We start from the raw sequence: 15,324 nt of genomic DNA, 5'->3' as shown, positions 1-15,324 counted from the left end.
ACCTGGGTTTCACATTTTTCCTTTGTAAGAAGTTTGTGTTTAGTCAAATCTTTTATACTTATATGGTGTATGTACAAAAATTTAAAAATGAACAGATTGTAACGGTTGAATGAATTTATCATTTCTAAAGACTTGCTACGACTTGCTGATTAAAAAAAGACTTTTACAACTTGACTAAAATATATATATATATATATATATTTTTCTGCAACTTGACTAAAAAAAGAATTAGCCTAATGAATGATGTAAATATAAAATAAAAAAGCAGCATAAGTTTAGGTGTGTGATTGACATATGATAAATAGATGGATCAAAAAAGAAGAGATAGATCTGCTACATATGTGATAGTTTCATCATTTTAATTCTGGTTTTGTTTGATTTGTGGAATGATGAACATGGATGATGTTGTGATCCATGTGAAAGGAGTGTTGGAGAGAGCAAACTCACCAATAACTAAAAAGTGCTGCATCTACAGAGTACCCTTACTCATTCGCCAACTCAACCAAAAAGCTTACACTCCAAAGGTTGTTTCCATCGGCCCTTATCATCATAACAGCCACGGTCTTCGCAACATGGAAAGACACAAAGTTATGTATTGCAAGTCATTTCTGCAACGAACCAACACGAATATGGAAAGTTGGATCAAATATATCGCAGGTAAGGAACCTCAAATTCGTAAATGCTACTCAGACGCAATTCAATTCAGCTCAAAGAAACTGGTGGAGATAATATGTGTGGATTCCGGTTTTATACTGGAACTCTTTTGGATAGCTCACCACTATAGGACATATGAGACGTATCTCTCAACACCATGGTTTGAAAATGCAATATTTTCTGATTTGTTGTTGCTGGAGAACCAACTTCCTTTTTTTGTTCTCAATGATCTCTTCGGTTTGTCTGTTGACGATGACAATACATCATTTATCCAGCTTACATTTGAATATTTTCAGCATTTCAATAAGTCCAATCTGTCTCATAACCATATTACATGTCATCACTTCACGGATCTGTTACGAACATTTCATTTATGTGAAAGAGAAAAAACCACAAGGATTTTCCACACATGGCCACATATCCCTAGTGTTACTAAATTGTCAGAAGCAGGAATAAGGTTTGCAAGCATCGAAACTAATTGCTTACTGAACTTGAGTTTTTCGAAACGGGTTCTTAAAATCCCAAAATTCAAAATGACTGATAATACTGAAATGTGGTTTCGCAACATGGTGGCTTTGGAGCAGTTTCACTATCCTAAAGAGGCCTACATTACAGAGTATGCTCTTCTTCTGCAATATCTTGTAAACTCAGGGAAGGATGTGGATATACTGGTTAAAGAGGGAATTATGGAGAATTTATTAGGTGACACTGATGTTGCAGCAGAAAAGACTAAACGTCTTTGCAGAAATATCGTTCTCTCAGATTTTAGTTCTGATTACATTTCTCTCTGGCAAGACTTGGATGCTTTGTATAAAAGTCGAAGTCTTAAATTGAAGTCAACTCTCAGACGTGATTACTGCAGAGGACCTTGGCAAACTGCTGCTACCTTTTCTGCAGTTATTCTCCTTATTCTCGCTTTTATTCAAACAGTTTGCTCTGTTTGGCAGACAACCTAGTATTCAAATCTCTCACCTCATAATCTTGTTCCTTTTTTATGTGTGTCATCTTTCTCTAATTCTTCACTTACTTCTTTTCAATGTTCTGTTTGCAGGATCTTTGCAAGACAGTTATATTTGATTTATCTTAATTTACTATACCTTAGTGCTGGATTTTAATGCATTTCGTTAATTATTACAATTATCTTAATATCCAAAAAGTTGCTGATAAGTACAAAAAAAAGAGAGAGAGAAGTGAAAAGAGAGGAAGAACAAGAAAATGAAGTAATTATGAACATATCATTCCAAATTCAGCAACGATGTTTCATCCCTTATCGTGGTGTTAAAATTCTAATTAACCATAATTGTTGATTACTCCACACACAAAATAAACTGATTAGTTTAATTTCATTTNATGATAATTCTGAATTAGTCTTCGTGTTTGTTAGATAAATAAATTATTAGATGTTTGTTAGATAAATAAAATTATCAGATGTTCTCCAATTAGTGTTCTTGTTTGTTAGATAAATAGAGTCCCCTTACACTATGGAAGACAGCACCATTTTCCAAGCATTCACACGTTATCTAACTAGCTGTATTTTTTTCTATCATAAGTCATACATGCACATGGGGATGTATATAAAAATTGCGGAGAATTTAAGCTTTAAATATAATTGAAGAATATGAAAATGGGGACGTTTTTTTAATTAATTAATTAATCATTGTGTATACGTTGATTGATATTAGAAATAGAGCCCAATTTGCTTCTAATAATTTTATAATGATTTGTTTTTTATCTATGAATTTTGCAGGTGTACTTAATTATACCAAGTTATTGTTTACTTCTAACTTCTGGTTTAATTTTAGGATATATATCAAAGATGGCATAGGACTTGCGGTAGTAAAAAGNAAAAAACAGGTAAGAAGAAAGCTGAACTCTTTGATCAATATCTGTGTGTTATCATATACAAGAAAAAAAAGGGGAATAAAGGGAAAAAAACTAAAAATCTAATTGATTAATGCTTTTAAGCAGTAATTCCTGACAGANCGATCACTTTTAAAACAAAATCCATTATTAAGAAAAATATCTTAAGACACTTATTTTTGCGGTGATGACCATTACAGAATTAATATTTTACTCAAATTATTAACTTGTAACATTATTAACTTGAAAAAATAAAATGTATTTACTATAGAAATTTAAGTTTATGGAAATGTTGAATCCGTCCATGCCAGCTGCATACTATCTATCAGCTGCCATAGTTAATATTCACTTATTTATCACTTTTATTTCTTGTGCCTTTTAGTTTTTGTACTCTATATCACTATTTTTTTTAGGTTAAAACCACTTTGGCGTTTCTGTTTTAGTAAGTTCTTCCCATTTTGGTCCCGTTCTTATCAAACTTCCCAATTTGGTCCTTAAAAGTGTCAATTTGGTTGAAATTGACCCCTCCCGTTAAAATTGAGTAACGGTGTTAAATCTGGACATAATTGGATGGAGGACGTGTCAAAACTTAAAAACATGGCAGGAATCTGAGTGATACGTGGTGTGATTAAGTGGTAAATTGAAATTAAAAAGGGGATTAGGGTTACTTAATTAAAAAAAGGAATTAGGGTTGAGTGAAATAAAAAAGGGGAATTAGGGTTCTAGTAAATCGAAAAGCAATTAGAATTAAAACTGTGAGAAGAATCTGAGAGGAATCATCGAAAGTTCATTACGGATCGTCAGTGGAGACAATCCAAACTTGATTCGGTCTTTGGAGCTTGGCCATTCCCTATTTCGACTTCAATCGCAACTTGGTTGTTGTCTAAGGCAGAGGACAATAAAGAAGAAAACGGAACAAATTAATAGTATAACGCAAGTCACACGAAGCCACACGAACTCAGATTTCTACCAAAGAAACCTGGATTTCTTCGAAAGGTTGCTGGAAGGACTCATCTGAGGAACTACGAAATTATTATCATCTTCCAAACTTGATCTAACGCTACCTTTCCTTCCCTCTCTATACCCATTCTGCTCACCCATCTGTTCCCAATATGCACCAGAAGAAGGTGCCGCTTGAGGAACCCAGATCCCACCAGAGGAGAACGAAACCATGTTTCCCTCACTAAACACCGACAACATCTCATCACCATTCTGCAATTCAACATCAACTTGTTAATCGCAGATCCAATAAAACCAACAAAAATTTAAATTAGATCCCAAAAAATAAACATTTTTGTTACTAAATTTGGTCCGAGAAAATCTTCGAACTTCATGCCTGGGATAGTGTTTATCAAGTACTCTGATATGCTGCTACCAGTGAAACCAGTTTCTTGATTTGTTTCCAAGTTTCCTCTAGGCTTAGGCCGTGAGGATGTTGAAGGAGGATTAGAAGGTGAGTGTGAAGTATCGAGGCCGTGAGTGTGTTAAGTAACCCTAATCCCCTTTTTAATTTTAATTTACCACTTAATCACGCCACATATCACTCAGATTCCTGCCACCTTTTTAAGTTTTGACACGTCTTCCATCCAACTCTGCCCAGATTTAACACCGTTACTCAATTTTAACAGGAGGGGTTAATTTCAACCAAATTGACACTTTTAAGGACCAAATTGGGAAGTTTGATAAGAACGGGACCAAAATGGGAAGAACTTACGAAAACAGGGACGCCAAAGTGGTTTTAACCTTTTTTTTACTTTACATCACTTTAAATTGATTGGTTGTTGTCCAGTAGTATGTGTCAGGTTAGATCGACGTTTAAAGGAATATTCATGAGTGTTAGCGTTGAGTGGTCACATCAGGTAATCATTAATGGCTACTTAATACATTTAATATGACTGCATTAAAGACAAATATATAGCACTTAGTGGTGATTAGAATATTATATTGCACAAAGAGATATATAGCACTTAGTAATGATTAGCATATTATATTGCACAAAATGATATATAGCACTTAGTGGTGATTAACATATCATATTACACAAAAAGATATATAACACTTAGTGGTGATTAGCATATTATATTGCACAAAAAGATATATAGCACTTAGTGGTGATTAGCATATTATATTGCACAAAAAGATATATAGCACTTAGTGGTGATTAGCATATTATATTACACAGAGATATATAACACTTAGTGGTGATTAGCATATTATATTGCACAAAGAGATATATAGCACTTAGTGGTGATTGGCATATTATATTGCACAAAGAGATATATAGCACTTAGTGGTGATTAGCATATTATATTGCACAAAAAGATATATAACATTTAGTGGTGATTAGCATATTATATTACAAAAAAAATATATAGCACTTAGTGGTGATTAAATTGGATGCGGCATCAAGTTGAGTAAGGATGAAGAGGGAGAAAAATTGGATCCAACCCTCTATAAAAGTCTTGTTGGAAGTTTGCGCTATTTAACTTGTACAAGACCAAACATTCTCTATGCTGTTGGAGTTGTGAGTCGGTACATGGAAGCTCCAACAACTACTCACTTCAAGTCTGCGAAGATGATTCTTCGATATATCAAAGGTACGACAAGCTTTGGCCTATACTACACCATTTCTAACGATTACAAGCTTGTTGGATATAGTGATAGCGATTGGAGTGGAGATATGGATGACCGAAAGAGCACAAGTGGATTTGTGTTCTACATGGGAGACACAGCCTTTACTTGGATGTCCAAGAAACAACCTATTGTCACTTTGTCTACATATGAAGCAGAGTATGTAGCTGCAACTTCATGCGTTTGTCATGCTGTTTGGCTACGCAACCTATTGAAGGAGTTAACCTTGCCACAAGTGGAGCCAACGAAGATTTTCGTGGACAACAAGTCGGCAATAACATTAGCAAAAAACCCAGTCTTCCATGATCGAAGTAAGCACATCCACACTCGTTACCATTACATTAGAGAATGCATCAACAACAAGAATGTGCAAATGGAAATATGTGAAGACGCATGATCAAGTAGCAAATATCTTCACCAAACCGCTGAAGAAAGAAGTCTTTATGAAGTTGAGAAGTTTGCTTGGAGTACAAAATCAAGTTTAAGAAGGGGTGTTGAAATATAAATTGATTTTGTTATTGGGCCTATAAGATAAAAGCCCAAGTAGAGAAGGCCCAAATAGAATTTTAGAAAATCTTATCTAGAAGATTCTAGAATGATGTACAAAAATATCTAGGGATGTTTATCCATAAGATGTTTCTAGGAATGTTTAGAATTGTATGAATGTTTTAGAAAGTTCTAGAGAAGGAATTATAGCCCTTAGATGAATGATGTGGTGGCAAGATCCTAGCCATTGGTTAAGGAGGTGCCACTAGTATAAATAGGGGATGGTTGTTTCATTTGTATGCAAGCCAAAAAGATTAGAAGCATTCAATACTACAAGTCTTTCATTCTCTCAAAATCTTCCGACCTCTCCTAATTTTAAACACTTCCTTTCAGCCTTTAAAATTTCTTCCCAATAAATGTGCCCGAGTAACAACTACGAATTTTGGGCTCCTCTCGTTCAATGTATCTGATCTAGCTTTCCGATGTTGTATGGGTTTGATCAAGAAATGATTTGCAATACATTATTTTGTGACTTTCCATATCCCGAAGGCGATCGATGGTGTCGTGGTAAAAAGGACCAATAGAAACAACGTGTGGGATGTAAGCATCTTCGTTGAGTTTGCGAATATTTAAGGGTACTCTGTAGATGCAACACTCTTTTGTTAAGACAGACTTTGCATTTTCCAACAACCTTTTAATATCGATCTCAACATCATCATAGCTCATCTTTTTCCAGTAATTTCTGAAACCAGAAACCAAAATGGAGAAGGAATTAAAATGATAACACTAAGAAATAATGTAGCAGTGAGAAATTATGGCATATATTAGCTGATTGACGATTTCCTTATTAGTATAAAAGATCAATTATTGCAAAAAAAAAAAATGTTATGTGTGATGAATGTTGAGTGTTTGGGGTTTGTTAAATAGAGCAGTGAAGCTCACCCGTACCTACCTGAGTCATGGACACGCAAAAGAGATAAATGCATTACTAAAACTTTTGAGTGTTTTTTCTTCGAAGATTTCTTTCTTTTTGATAAATGCAATATCTATAGTGCAGTTTCATTGAAAGGATTTTAAGGAAGTTTTTGCACAAATACTTTTAGGAGAGATCGACCAATTAAAATACCTGTATGTACATTTATCAGATTTATATTCACAACGTCAACAATCAAATTTTGAAAACGTAAGTCAAATTTTAGCATTAAATCAAACATTATAACAAAAGAAAAAAAAAAAAGTATAAATGAGAAAAGAGTTCATTTGGACTAAAAATTAAATAATAATTTTAATGTAACATCTAGGATATATGACATGTTATTCCCAGACATTTCACCATACATAATAATATGAAAGAAGGTGATATTTAATAGTATATTTTCTATTTATTATATTACTTTGATTTTGCTTTGTTTCACTTTTCAGTGAATTAAAATTTTCATCTGAATTTAGAGAAACTATAAGTTTTTTTTATTATAGATACAACTTAATTTTATTGATAATGAAATTTGCAGAAAAAGTTTAAAAGTCTTGGAAGCTTAATGGAAATGAATTTGAGATTATGCCTTTTTCATGTTGTTTAGGGATAAAGGAAAGTATTTTTAATTTGGGATTACTAGGTAATTAATGTAGGATTTCAAGACTCCTCGATCAAAACAACAAATAGGAAAATAGATGGGTATCAATAAATAAATTTAAATAGAAATTAGAATAATTTCTTATAACTTTGATATCATAGTGCGATAAAAGAATGTTTTAATTTCATAAAATTAATTTAATAAATAAAATATATTTACAATTAAAATTTAATCTTATTTCTACTCAATTTGATATTTTCAACATCACATAACCTGACTTAAAGCAACTAGAATAAATGTTCATAAAATTTCTTATTTTTGATGACAACTTTAAGGCTTACTATTCCAAAAGAGGAAAACCGAGTATTTTCTTGGGTTCAAGGAATTATTCCAAACCCAACATGATTAACAAATTGATATAATCACGGTTTCTTATTTGTAGCTTGCTAATCTAAAAATTATTCTAAAAGGTAAAAAGTGTCAAAGAATTATTCTTACAAAGAGCTTAATGTGTTAACAAATTGATATATTTGACGATTTATTATTTGTAACTTAATTTAAAAGTTATTAATGAAATATTCTCTTAAAATATCGTTAATACTTTATGAAATATATTAAATAAATAAATGTATCTAATCTCTAAAACTAGTAAAAAAAATATTATTTTCATTATTATAGTAGTAATTTTAAGCAAAATGTATTGTAACCATTAAAAGATTAAAAGATAAAGGATGAGATACTTTTAATTATAAACTTAATAAAAATCAACATGCAAAACATCACTATGTAACATTAACATTTGGACTGTATGTCGGTGTTCCTCTAACATTTGATCACACCAGGCAAATATGTCTAGTAAAGACTGGGCACAAGATATACATAAGAATTTGTGGTATATATGATTTAGATTTTACAGGGAGGAAAGATGAAGAGAATGCTGGAATTACGAATGCATGTATACCCGTGCTTTTGTCAATCATACTCATACGAAGGTGTATCAGATATTGTTCTGTGATAAAAGAAACCCTTAGCTCACAAGAAATGAGTATTAATTAGAAAAATAATATTTTAACACCAATTTTTTGACATCATTTTGACACTGCACACGTGTCAAAATGTTGTTGGATGATTTTAAATTAAAAAAAAACTTTGGTTTTTCTTTTCCAAATATACTCTTGTTTCAACTTTTTTTAATTTGAAATCGTCCAATCATATTTTGACACGTGTAGAGTATCAATATGATGTCAAAAATCGTGCATTTTCCTATTAATTATTCCAATTCTCTCAAGAAAAGCATCAAGCAAGAGATAGAACTTTAGTGACAAAGACTCAAAATTTAATCGAAAGAAAGGAATGGTGTAATTCTGCATATTTCTCCACTCAGATTATTCCATCTTTGTTCATCACATTTCAACCACATTACGCATTTCTCTGGTTTTCTTTTTCCATCATCCATATTAGAAGGATTCTGCATTTTCTCTGGGGTTTTGTTCTCTGGACATACTAAGTGATCATCAGAATGACGAACCAGAGGGAGCAGAAGGACGTTGTGATCGATATAAGGAAGAAGCTGAAGGAGGCAGGGCCACCAATAACTAAAGAGTGTAGCATATACAGAGTGCCCTTTGATATCCGCAAACACAACGCAGATGCATACACCCCAAAGATTGTTTCTATAGGCCCTCTTCACCACAACGCTCATCCTGGCCTTCAAAACATGGAAAGACACAAACTCATTTACTGTAACTCATTTCTTGAACGAACCCACACAGATGTGGACACCTGGATCCGCTACATAGAAAAGATAGAGCCTGATTTGCGCCGCTATTATTCAGAAACGCTTCAGTTCAGCAAGGAGGAACTGGTGAATATAATCTTGGTGGATTCTGGTTTTATATTTGAGCTTTTCTGGAAAGACTATAACAAGAAGGACTGGACTGAGAATGACACATTTCTTTTAATTCCCTTGATAAGGGACACTGTAGCAGTAGATTTGTTCTTATTTGAGAATCAGATTCCATTTCATGTTCTCACCAATCTTTTCGAACTCTCTCGCACCACTGGATCTGATGCTGGTAACAACGCCATTCCTTCATTTGTTGAACTTACCTTTAGCTATTTTGATTTTTACAACAAACCTAAGTTGAAATTCGATGATAAAAATATTAGCATAAGTCACTTCACGGATCTAATTAGAACTTTCCACTTGCAACATCCTCCGGAAAGACGACCTCCTAGGATTACTAAATTACTGAAACATGTTCCTACTGCTAACGAGTTGTCAGAAGCAGGTGTGCACTTTAAGGTTCTCAACAGCGACTGTTTGCTAGACTTGAAATTTTCAGGAGGAGTTCTTCAAATGCCGAAGTTGAAAGTGGAAGATCGTACTGAGGTTTTGTTTCGAAATATGGTGGCTTTGGAGCAGTGTCACTATCCTCTAGAATCCTACATTACAGACTATGTTTGTCTTTTGGACTTCCTTATAAACAGCAGCAGAGATGTGGATACACTGGTCCAACAGGAAGTACTGGTGAACTGGACAGGAGACACTGATACAGTCGTCAATCTGTTCAATAGTCTTGGCAAAAATATTACACAGTCAAACATGAATTCAAATTACTTGATTGTCAGCCATGGATTGAATTATTTTTATCGTAATATCTTTAATAAGCTGAAATCCACTCTGAGACGTGATTATTGCGACAGTCCTTGGCAAACTGCTGCTACCATTGCTGCAATTGTTCTCCTTGTTCTCTCTGTGATTCAAACAGTTTGTTCTATCATCAGTGTACTACCGCAAGAATAGATTTATGCCTCTATCTGATCAATTCAGTAATTGTTACATCTTACATGCTAATTGTTGTGAGTGTTTTTTTTTTCTCTTTCATCATTTCAATTTCGGTGTTTCTGTTTTCCTTACTTGGAGTGTTGTAACTGATTATTGGTGATGCTCTTAAAGAACATTTAATTCATCTTATTTTAATTATTCATGTTTTGTATAACTACAATCGAAATGTTATTTTCTGCAACAAAGATCACTAAAATAAATTACAAACTACAATAGAATCTGCCAGTTGGAGACTATATATCACAATTCACATTACGGGATAATATTCACGCTTTGAGAACTTTTATTGCTTGTCCGTTTTTGGTTTTTGCGCTCTATTTTACTTTAAATTGGTTGGTTTATTTGGGAGAAATGGACTAATTAACCAAACTAAACTACCAATTAATTTAACCAAATTGATTGGGGATTCTAATAATTATATCTAACAATAATTTCTTTAATAATTTTTGTGGGTATCACGTTCTTACATTACTTTTAAGAGATTCATATTATCTTTGGTTCTAAAAGTACGAAATTTAAAAAAAAAATAAAAAACTTACCCTTCTATATTTTTTATTTTCATTTACTTGTCTTTCAATAAATTATACTTATATATTTTGTAACACCCTTTTTATTTTATAACATTAAATTTTTAGTAGAAGTTCTAAAATATTCAGTTTTTCTTTAATGATATAATAATTTAACTTAATCATTATAATTTTCTTAAGAAAAAAATATTATTTTAATTAGGCTTAATTGTTTTTAATTATTTTGTTCTTTTCAATTTTGGTTAAAAAGTTATAAATTTGTTTCCATGTTTTTGTATTTATTAAAAATTAACTAGATAATTTTTATTAGTACGATAGTAACAACATTAAATAAATGTCACATGTTACTTTATAGTTTTTTTTTTTATTTTAATTATTTTTTATCAATTTTTTTTTACTACATATCAAATCTGTGGCATGTCATGTTACATGCCAGTTAATGTACGTATCAATATTACATATCAATAATAATGTCATGTACCAGTATTCCTGTCAAATATCATTATTTTGTCTTTAATTATATATATATATATATATATATATATATATATAAAATTTTAAGTTTTTAAAAAATAAAAAAGTATTGTGTTTGCCTAAATTAAAACTAAGTTTATTATTTATATAAATATTATAATGTTGTTTTTATTAATCGTAGAAGAGTGGGTGTTAAAAAAATGATTGGGTTGTAGTGTTAAAAACCGTGGGTTGCTTGGTAAAAAAAACAAAAATGGAAGCGTGTAGGAACTAAAGAAATTGGACCTAATAAAAGTAAAATCAAGGTGTAAAAAAATGGGTGTGGGAATGAAAATGGAGTTGAACTCAACAAAAAAAATCTAATTTTAATATTTTTATTAATTCAATTTTATAATCTAAAATTAAAATTTTTAATTAATTAATTTTTTTGAATATTCTTTTTAAATTTTAGGAAACTTTGTTTTATCCCTTTTAATTAAAGGTCTACTTTTGAAATTTTTTAAAAATGTTTTTTTACTTCGGACCAAATTGGATGTTAACCGAGTAACAGATGCAAAATCATGAGCATATAAAACTTTTTTTAGCAAAGTCAACTGAAAAGTCTTATACCATACTCTTCTAATTCTCCTAACAGTACAGATGATAGAGTAGAGCATACTAATCATGAAAGACAAGTGAACTGTTAGGTGTATATTTAATTATATAAAAACTTTAGAATTTTGATGTTTATTTAAAACTATTTTTAGTTTTATGTTAGATCACATAATATTAATTCTTTTAATTTTTATATTACCATCAACTGCATTATAAATTTGGAGTTGACAATTATTCGTCATCATTAAATTTTTAGCATTTATAAAAACATACTATAAAAATTTTTGCAAAAGATTTCGACAAAAGAAATATTTAAATTTGTTATTTAGCAATCAAAATATTTTGGTCACTAAACATTTTTATTGTTTATCATAGAAAACTATTTTATTTAAACTAAAAATCTCATATGTTAGCAACCGAAAAATATATAATATTATTATACAATTCACATCTTGAACAAATTAACAACCGAAAATATTTTTCAATTTAATAAAATTTGTCCCACTTGCAACCGAAGAATTGGATGAGCATAATTACGAACATGTTTTGATCGTTAAATCGGCCTTCAATATTTGGATATGACTAATTTTTTAATAACTGATTAACAATAAAAAATTTAATAATCATTTAACGATGGAATTAAAAGTTAATCAATAATTACTTTAAAATTAAAGTTTTTTTTTTCACATTTAACGATGGAATTAAAGTTTTTTTCTCTCACTAAAATGTATATAGAGTGTTAGCTCATGATATTTTAACAAATAATTAAACAAGTAATATTCTTTGTGAAGATATCATTACTTTTATGTAAATTTCAATAAAATCAGTTATCTGTGTCATAAATGCAGTAAAATTGTAGCTAAATGTATGTAGGCACATTTTAGCCAAAATTTTTGTAATGACTTCATATTTGACCAATAACATAGTGGAAAATAATATAATCATCTGAACCAGCTAACTAGCACAATCAACACCTTAAAAGTCATCACATATTTATATGTAACATTTTGACATAAGCTATGATGTTTGCTTTATGTTCAGATAACGTAAATTTTTACTACGTCATGTAAATTTATTATAACGTATAAAACTATATACGTCATAATTCGTTTTCTTATTTCATAAAATATGATTTTTGTATTGATATGTAATCATTCTCAAGAGAAAAATAATGAAATTAATTCTTTAATATTGTTATCCATATACTTCTATATATCTATCTATCTATATATCTATATATATATATATATATATATATATATATATATATATTATGGTTTAAGCTTTAGAGTTTTTCTTTTATATATCTATAATTAATTTTTATTTTTTATTACATATAATATAATAAAATAATTATTATTATTTTAATGATAACAACTATAATAGTAACATTTTATTATTTTGAATAATAATTTAATCTAATTTAAGTTATTTTTAGATGTATGTATATATTATTAATAATAATGATAATTCTGTTTTATGTAATTCTGCTTTCTTATGTATTGTAAATAGTTATTATTAAAAATAATATAATTATATTATTAATATTAATATTGTTATTAATAATGATAATAATAATATTATTATTAATAATAATTTTATTAATTTTAATAATTCTATCTTAACATATCTTCTACTATTTATATCATATTTATTTTTATGAATAAAATAGTAAATATCTAAGTTTATTTATTAAAATGTTTTTTTAATTTATCATACCAATTATTTTATATAAAAAAATTATAAATTTTTTCTTCAAATTCCTTTATCCATTTCTTTAAATATTTTAACCCAAACATTATTTGAAAGTCCTTTATTCATTTTCCTTCTAATAATCTTCTCAATCCAAAACAACTTTAATAAATTAAAAGTAAATTTAATTTATAAAAAATGAAATTTGTTAGATTTTAAAAACATCTCATTTTAATATTATACATTCCTCTTATTTATTTTATTTTTGTGTTCTAATATATAATATTTTTAAAAATTGTGTTAAGGTGAGAGGACACATGTCTCTCTGGTTTCCTTTCAAGAAGCAGATGAGAAGCATTTTAATTTTCATTTCAGATAAAGTCAGAGTGACGGTTTTTTGTTTGGTATCCTTTGCAGCAAGCATTTCAGAATTCACACTCCCACTCACAGTACCAAAAAAACCACTGTAGTTTTATTCTCTTTCCAAGAAACGCCACTAGTGGAAAAATACTTTTGACTAACCTATTATGACGTACAAAAATTATACATCACAATAGGTTGATTGGTAGCAGAGTTGTAATAAAAGTAAGATATATATATACCTCTAATACGTTCATATATCTCGATAAACATATCGGATATATATGTTTCCTTATCTACTTAAACAACATAGGTGAGACAATAAAAAACAATTCATGACATTGTCCGTGATGGAAATGGAATGTATTCCCGACATTGTCTGTGATGGAAATGGAATGTGGTAGTCTACAAAGAAACCCAAACTCAAAGGAACTAATAAATACAATGTGATGGGGTTAATGGAGCTAGATGAAGGAGCAATAGAAGGTGATGGATCTTCTTCAAAATAAAAAGATTGAAATATTCATCCATATATATGGATTGAAGTTGAGAATAATAGTAAGGTGTTATTGCAATGAGGAAAAGAAGAATGATAAAGAGACTATGACAAGCTTGAGAGACAAAATGAAGAAGAATAACAAGTAATGGATACTGAAGTCAAACCTCGTTAAAAGATAAGTGTGAGTACAAAAATCATATTTTATGACGTACAAAAACGAACTATGACGTACATAGTTTTGTACGTTATAATAGGTCTACATATTTTATGACGTAGCAAAAATTTACGTTATCTGAACATATTATGACACTGTTTCTAAAATTTTTGCTACGTAATATGTTCAGATAACGTAAATTTACGTCATAAAATATGTAGACCTATTATAATGTATAAAACTATGTACGTCAGAGTTCATTTTTGTATATCATAAAATATGATTTTTGTAATGAAGAAAAAGAATTTTGTCACATTTACCAACCAAAGATATAAACAATACAAAATTTCGGTTGTCATTTTAGACAAAATTTATCACATTAAATAGAAGAGAATATAATCAAAGTTTCAAACAAAAATTAATTTTAATTTTGAGATATAATTAAGAGACTAAAATAACCCGTAATTAATATTTTAAATACTAATTTAAAACTAAAATAGAAAACAAAAAAATCTTACATAAAATTTAAAATTAAAATTGAGTCTATTTATGAAAGATAAGAATCGATTTTCTATTTAATGAAATCCATTATCAGTTAAAAAAAATGAATTTAATTCTTTAATATTGAAATGCATTGTGATTCTTTATATATATATATATATATATATATATATATATATATTATATAATATAGTAAAATAATAATTATTATTTTAATGATGACAACTATAATAATAATATTTTATTATTTTAAATACTAATTTTATTTTAAGATAATTTTTATATGTATGTTATTTTATTAGTGATAAAAATAATAAAATTAAAAAGAAATATATTTATAATAGAAATGATGTTATAATTTATGAAAATATTTTTATTTTCTATATATATATATATATATATATATATATATATATTAATATGAAGAAAAATCAATTTCTTTTATGGCCACTTAAAACTCACTAGGAAAG

At 29.3% G+C, this 15,324-nt stretch overlaps 2 protein-coding genes across 2 annotated transcripts; both read left to right on the top strand.

The window, feature by feature from the left end:
* The first annotated feature begins 318 nt into the window (after nt 1-318).
* On the top strand, nt 319-1,756 carry LOC106760412 (UPF0481 protein At3g47200-like). The gene has a single exon (XM_014643846.2). It carries the CDS (start codon nt 387-389, stop codon nt 1,608-1,610), a length of 1,224 nt encoding a protein of 407 aa, XP_014499332.2. The 5' UTR covers nt 319-386; the 3' UTR covers nt 1,611-1,756.
* A 6,811-nt stretch (nt 1,757-8,567) lies between these two features.
* LOC106761670 lies at nt 8,568-10,143 on the top strand. Its single transcript, XM_022780299.1, has 2 exons — nt 8,568-9,280; nt 9,497-10,143. Exons 1-2 carry the CDS (start codon nt 8,725-8,727, stop codon nt 10,009-10,011), a joined length of 1,071 nt encoding a protein of 356 aa, XP_022636020.1. The 5' UTR covers nt 8,568-8,724; the 3' UTR covers nt 10,012-10,143.
* The last annotated feature ends 5,181 nt before the right edge of the window (nt 10,144-15,324 follow it).

This window comes from Vigna radiata, chromosome 5 (assembly GCF_000741045.1).
Source record: "Vigna radiata var. radiata cultivar VC1973A chromosome 5, Vradiata_ver6, whole genome shotgun sequence".
Taxonomy (NCBI): Eukaryota; Viridiplantae; Streptophyta; class Magnoliopsida; order Fabales; family Fabaceae; genus Vigna; species Vigna radiata.
Note: the sequence above shows the minus strand (reverse complement) of the source record. Positions and strands in the feature narration are given on the sequence as shown.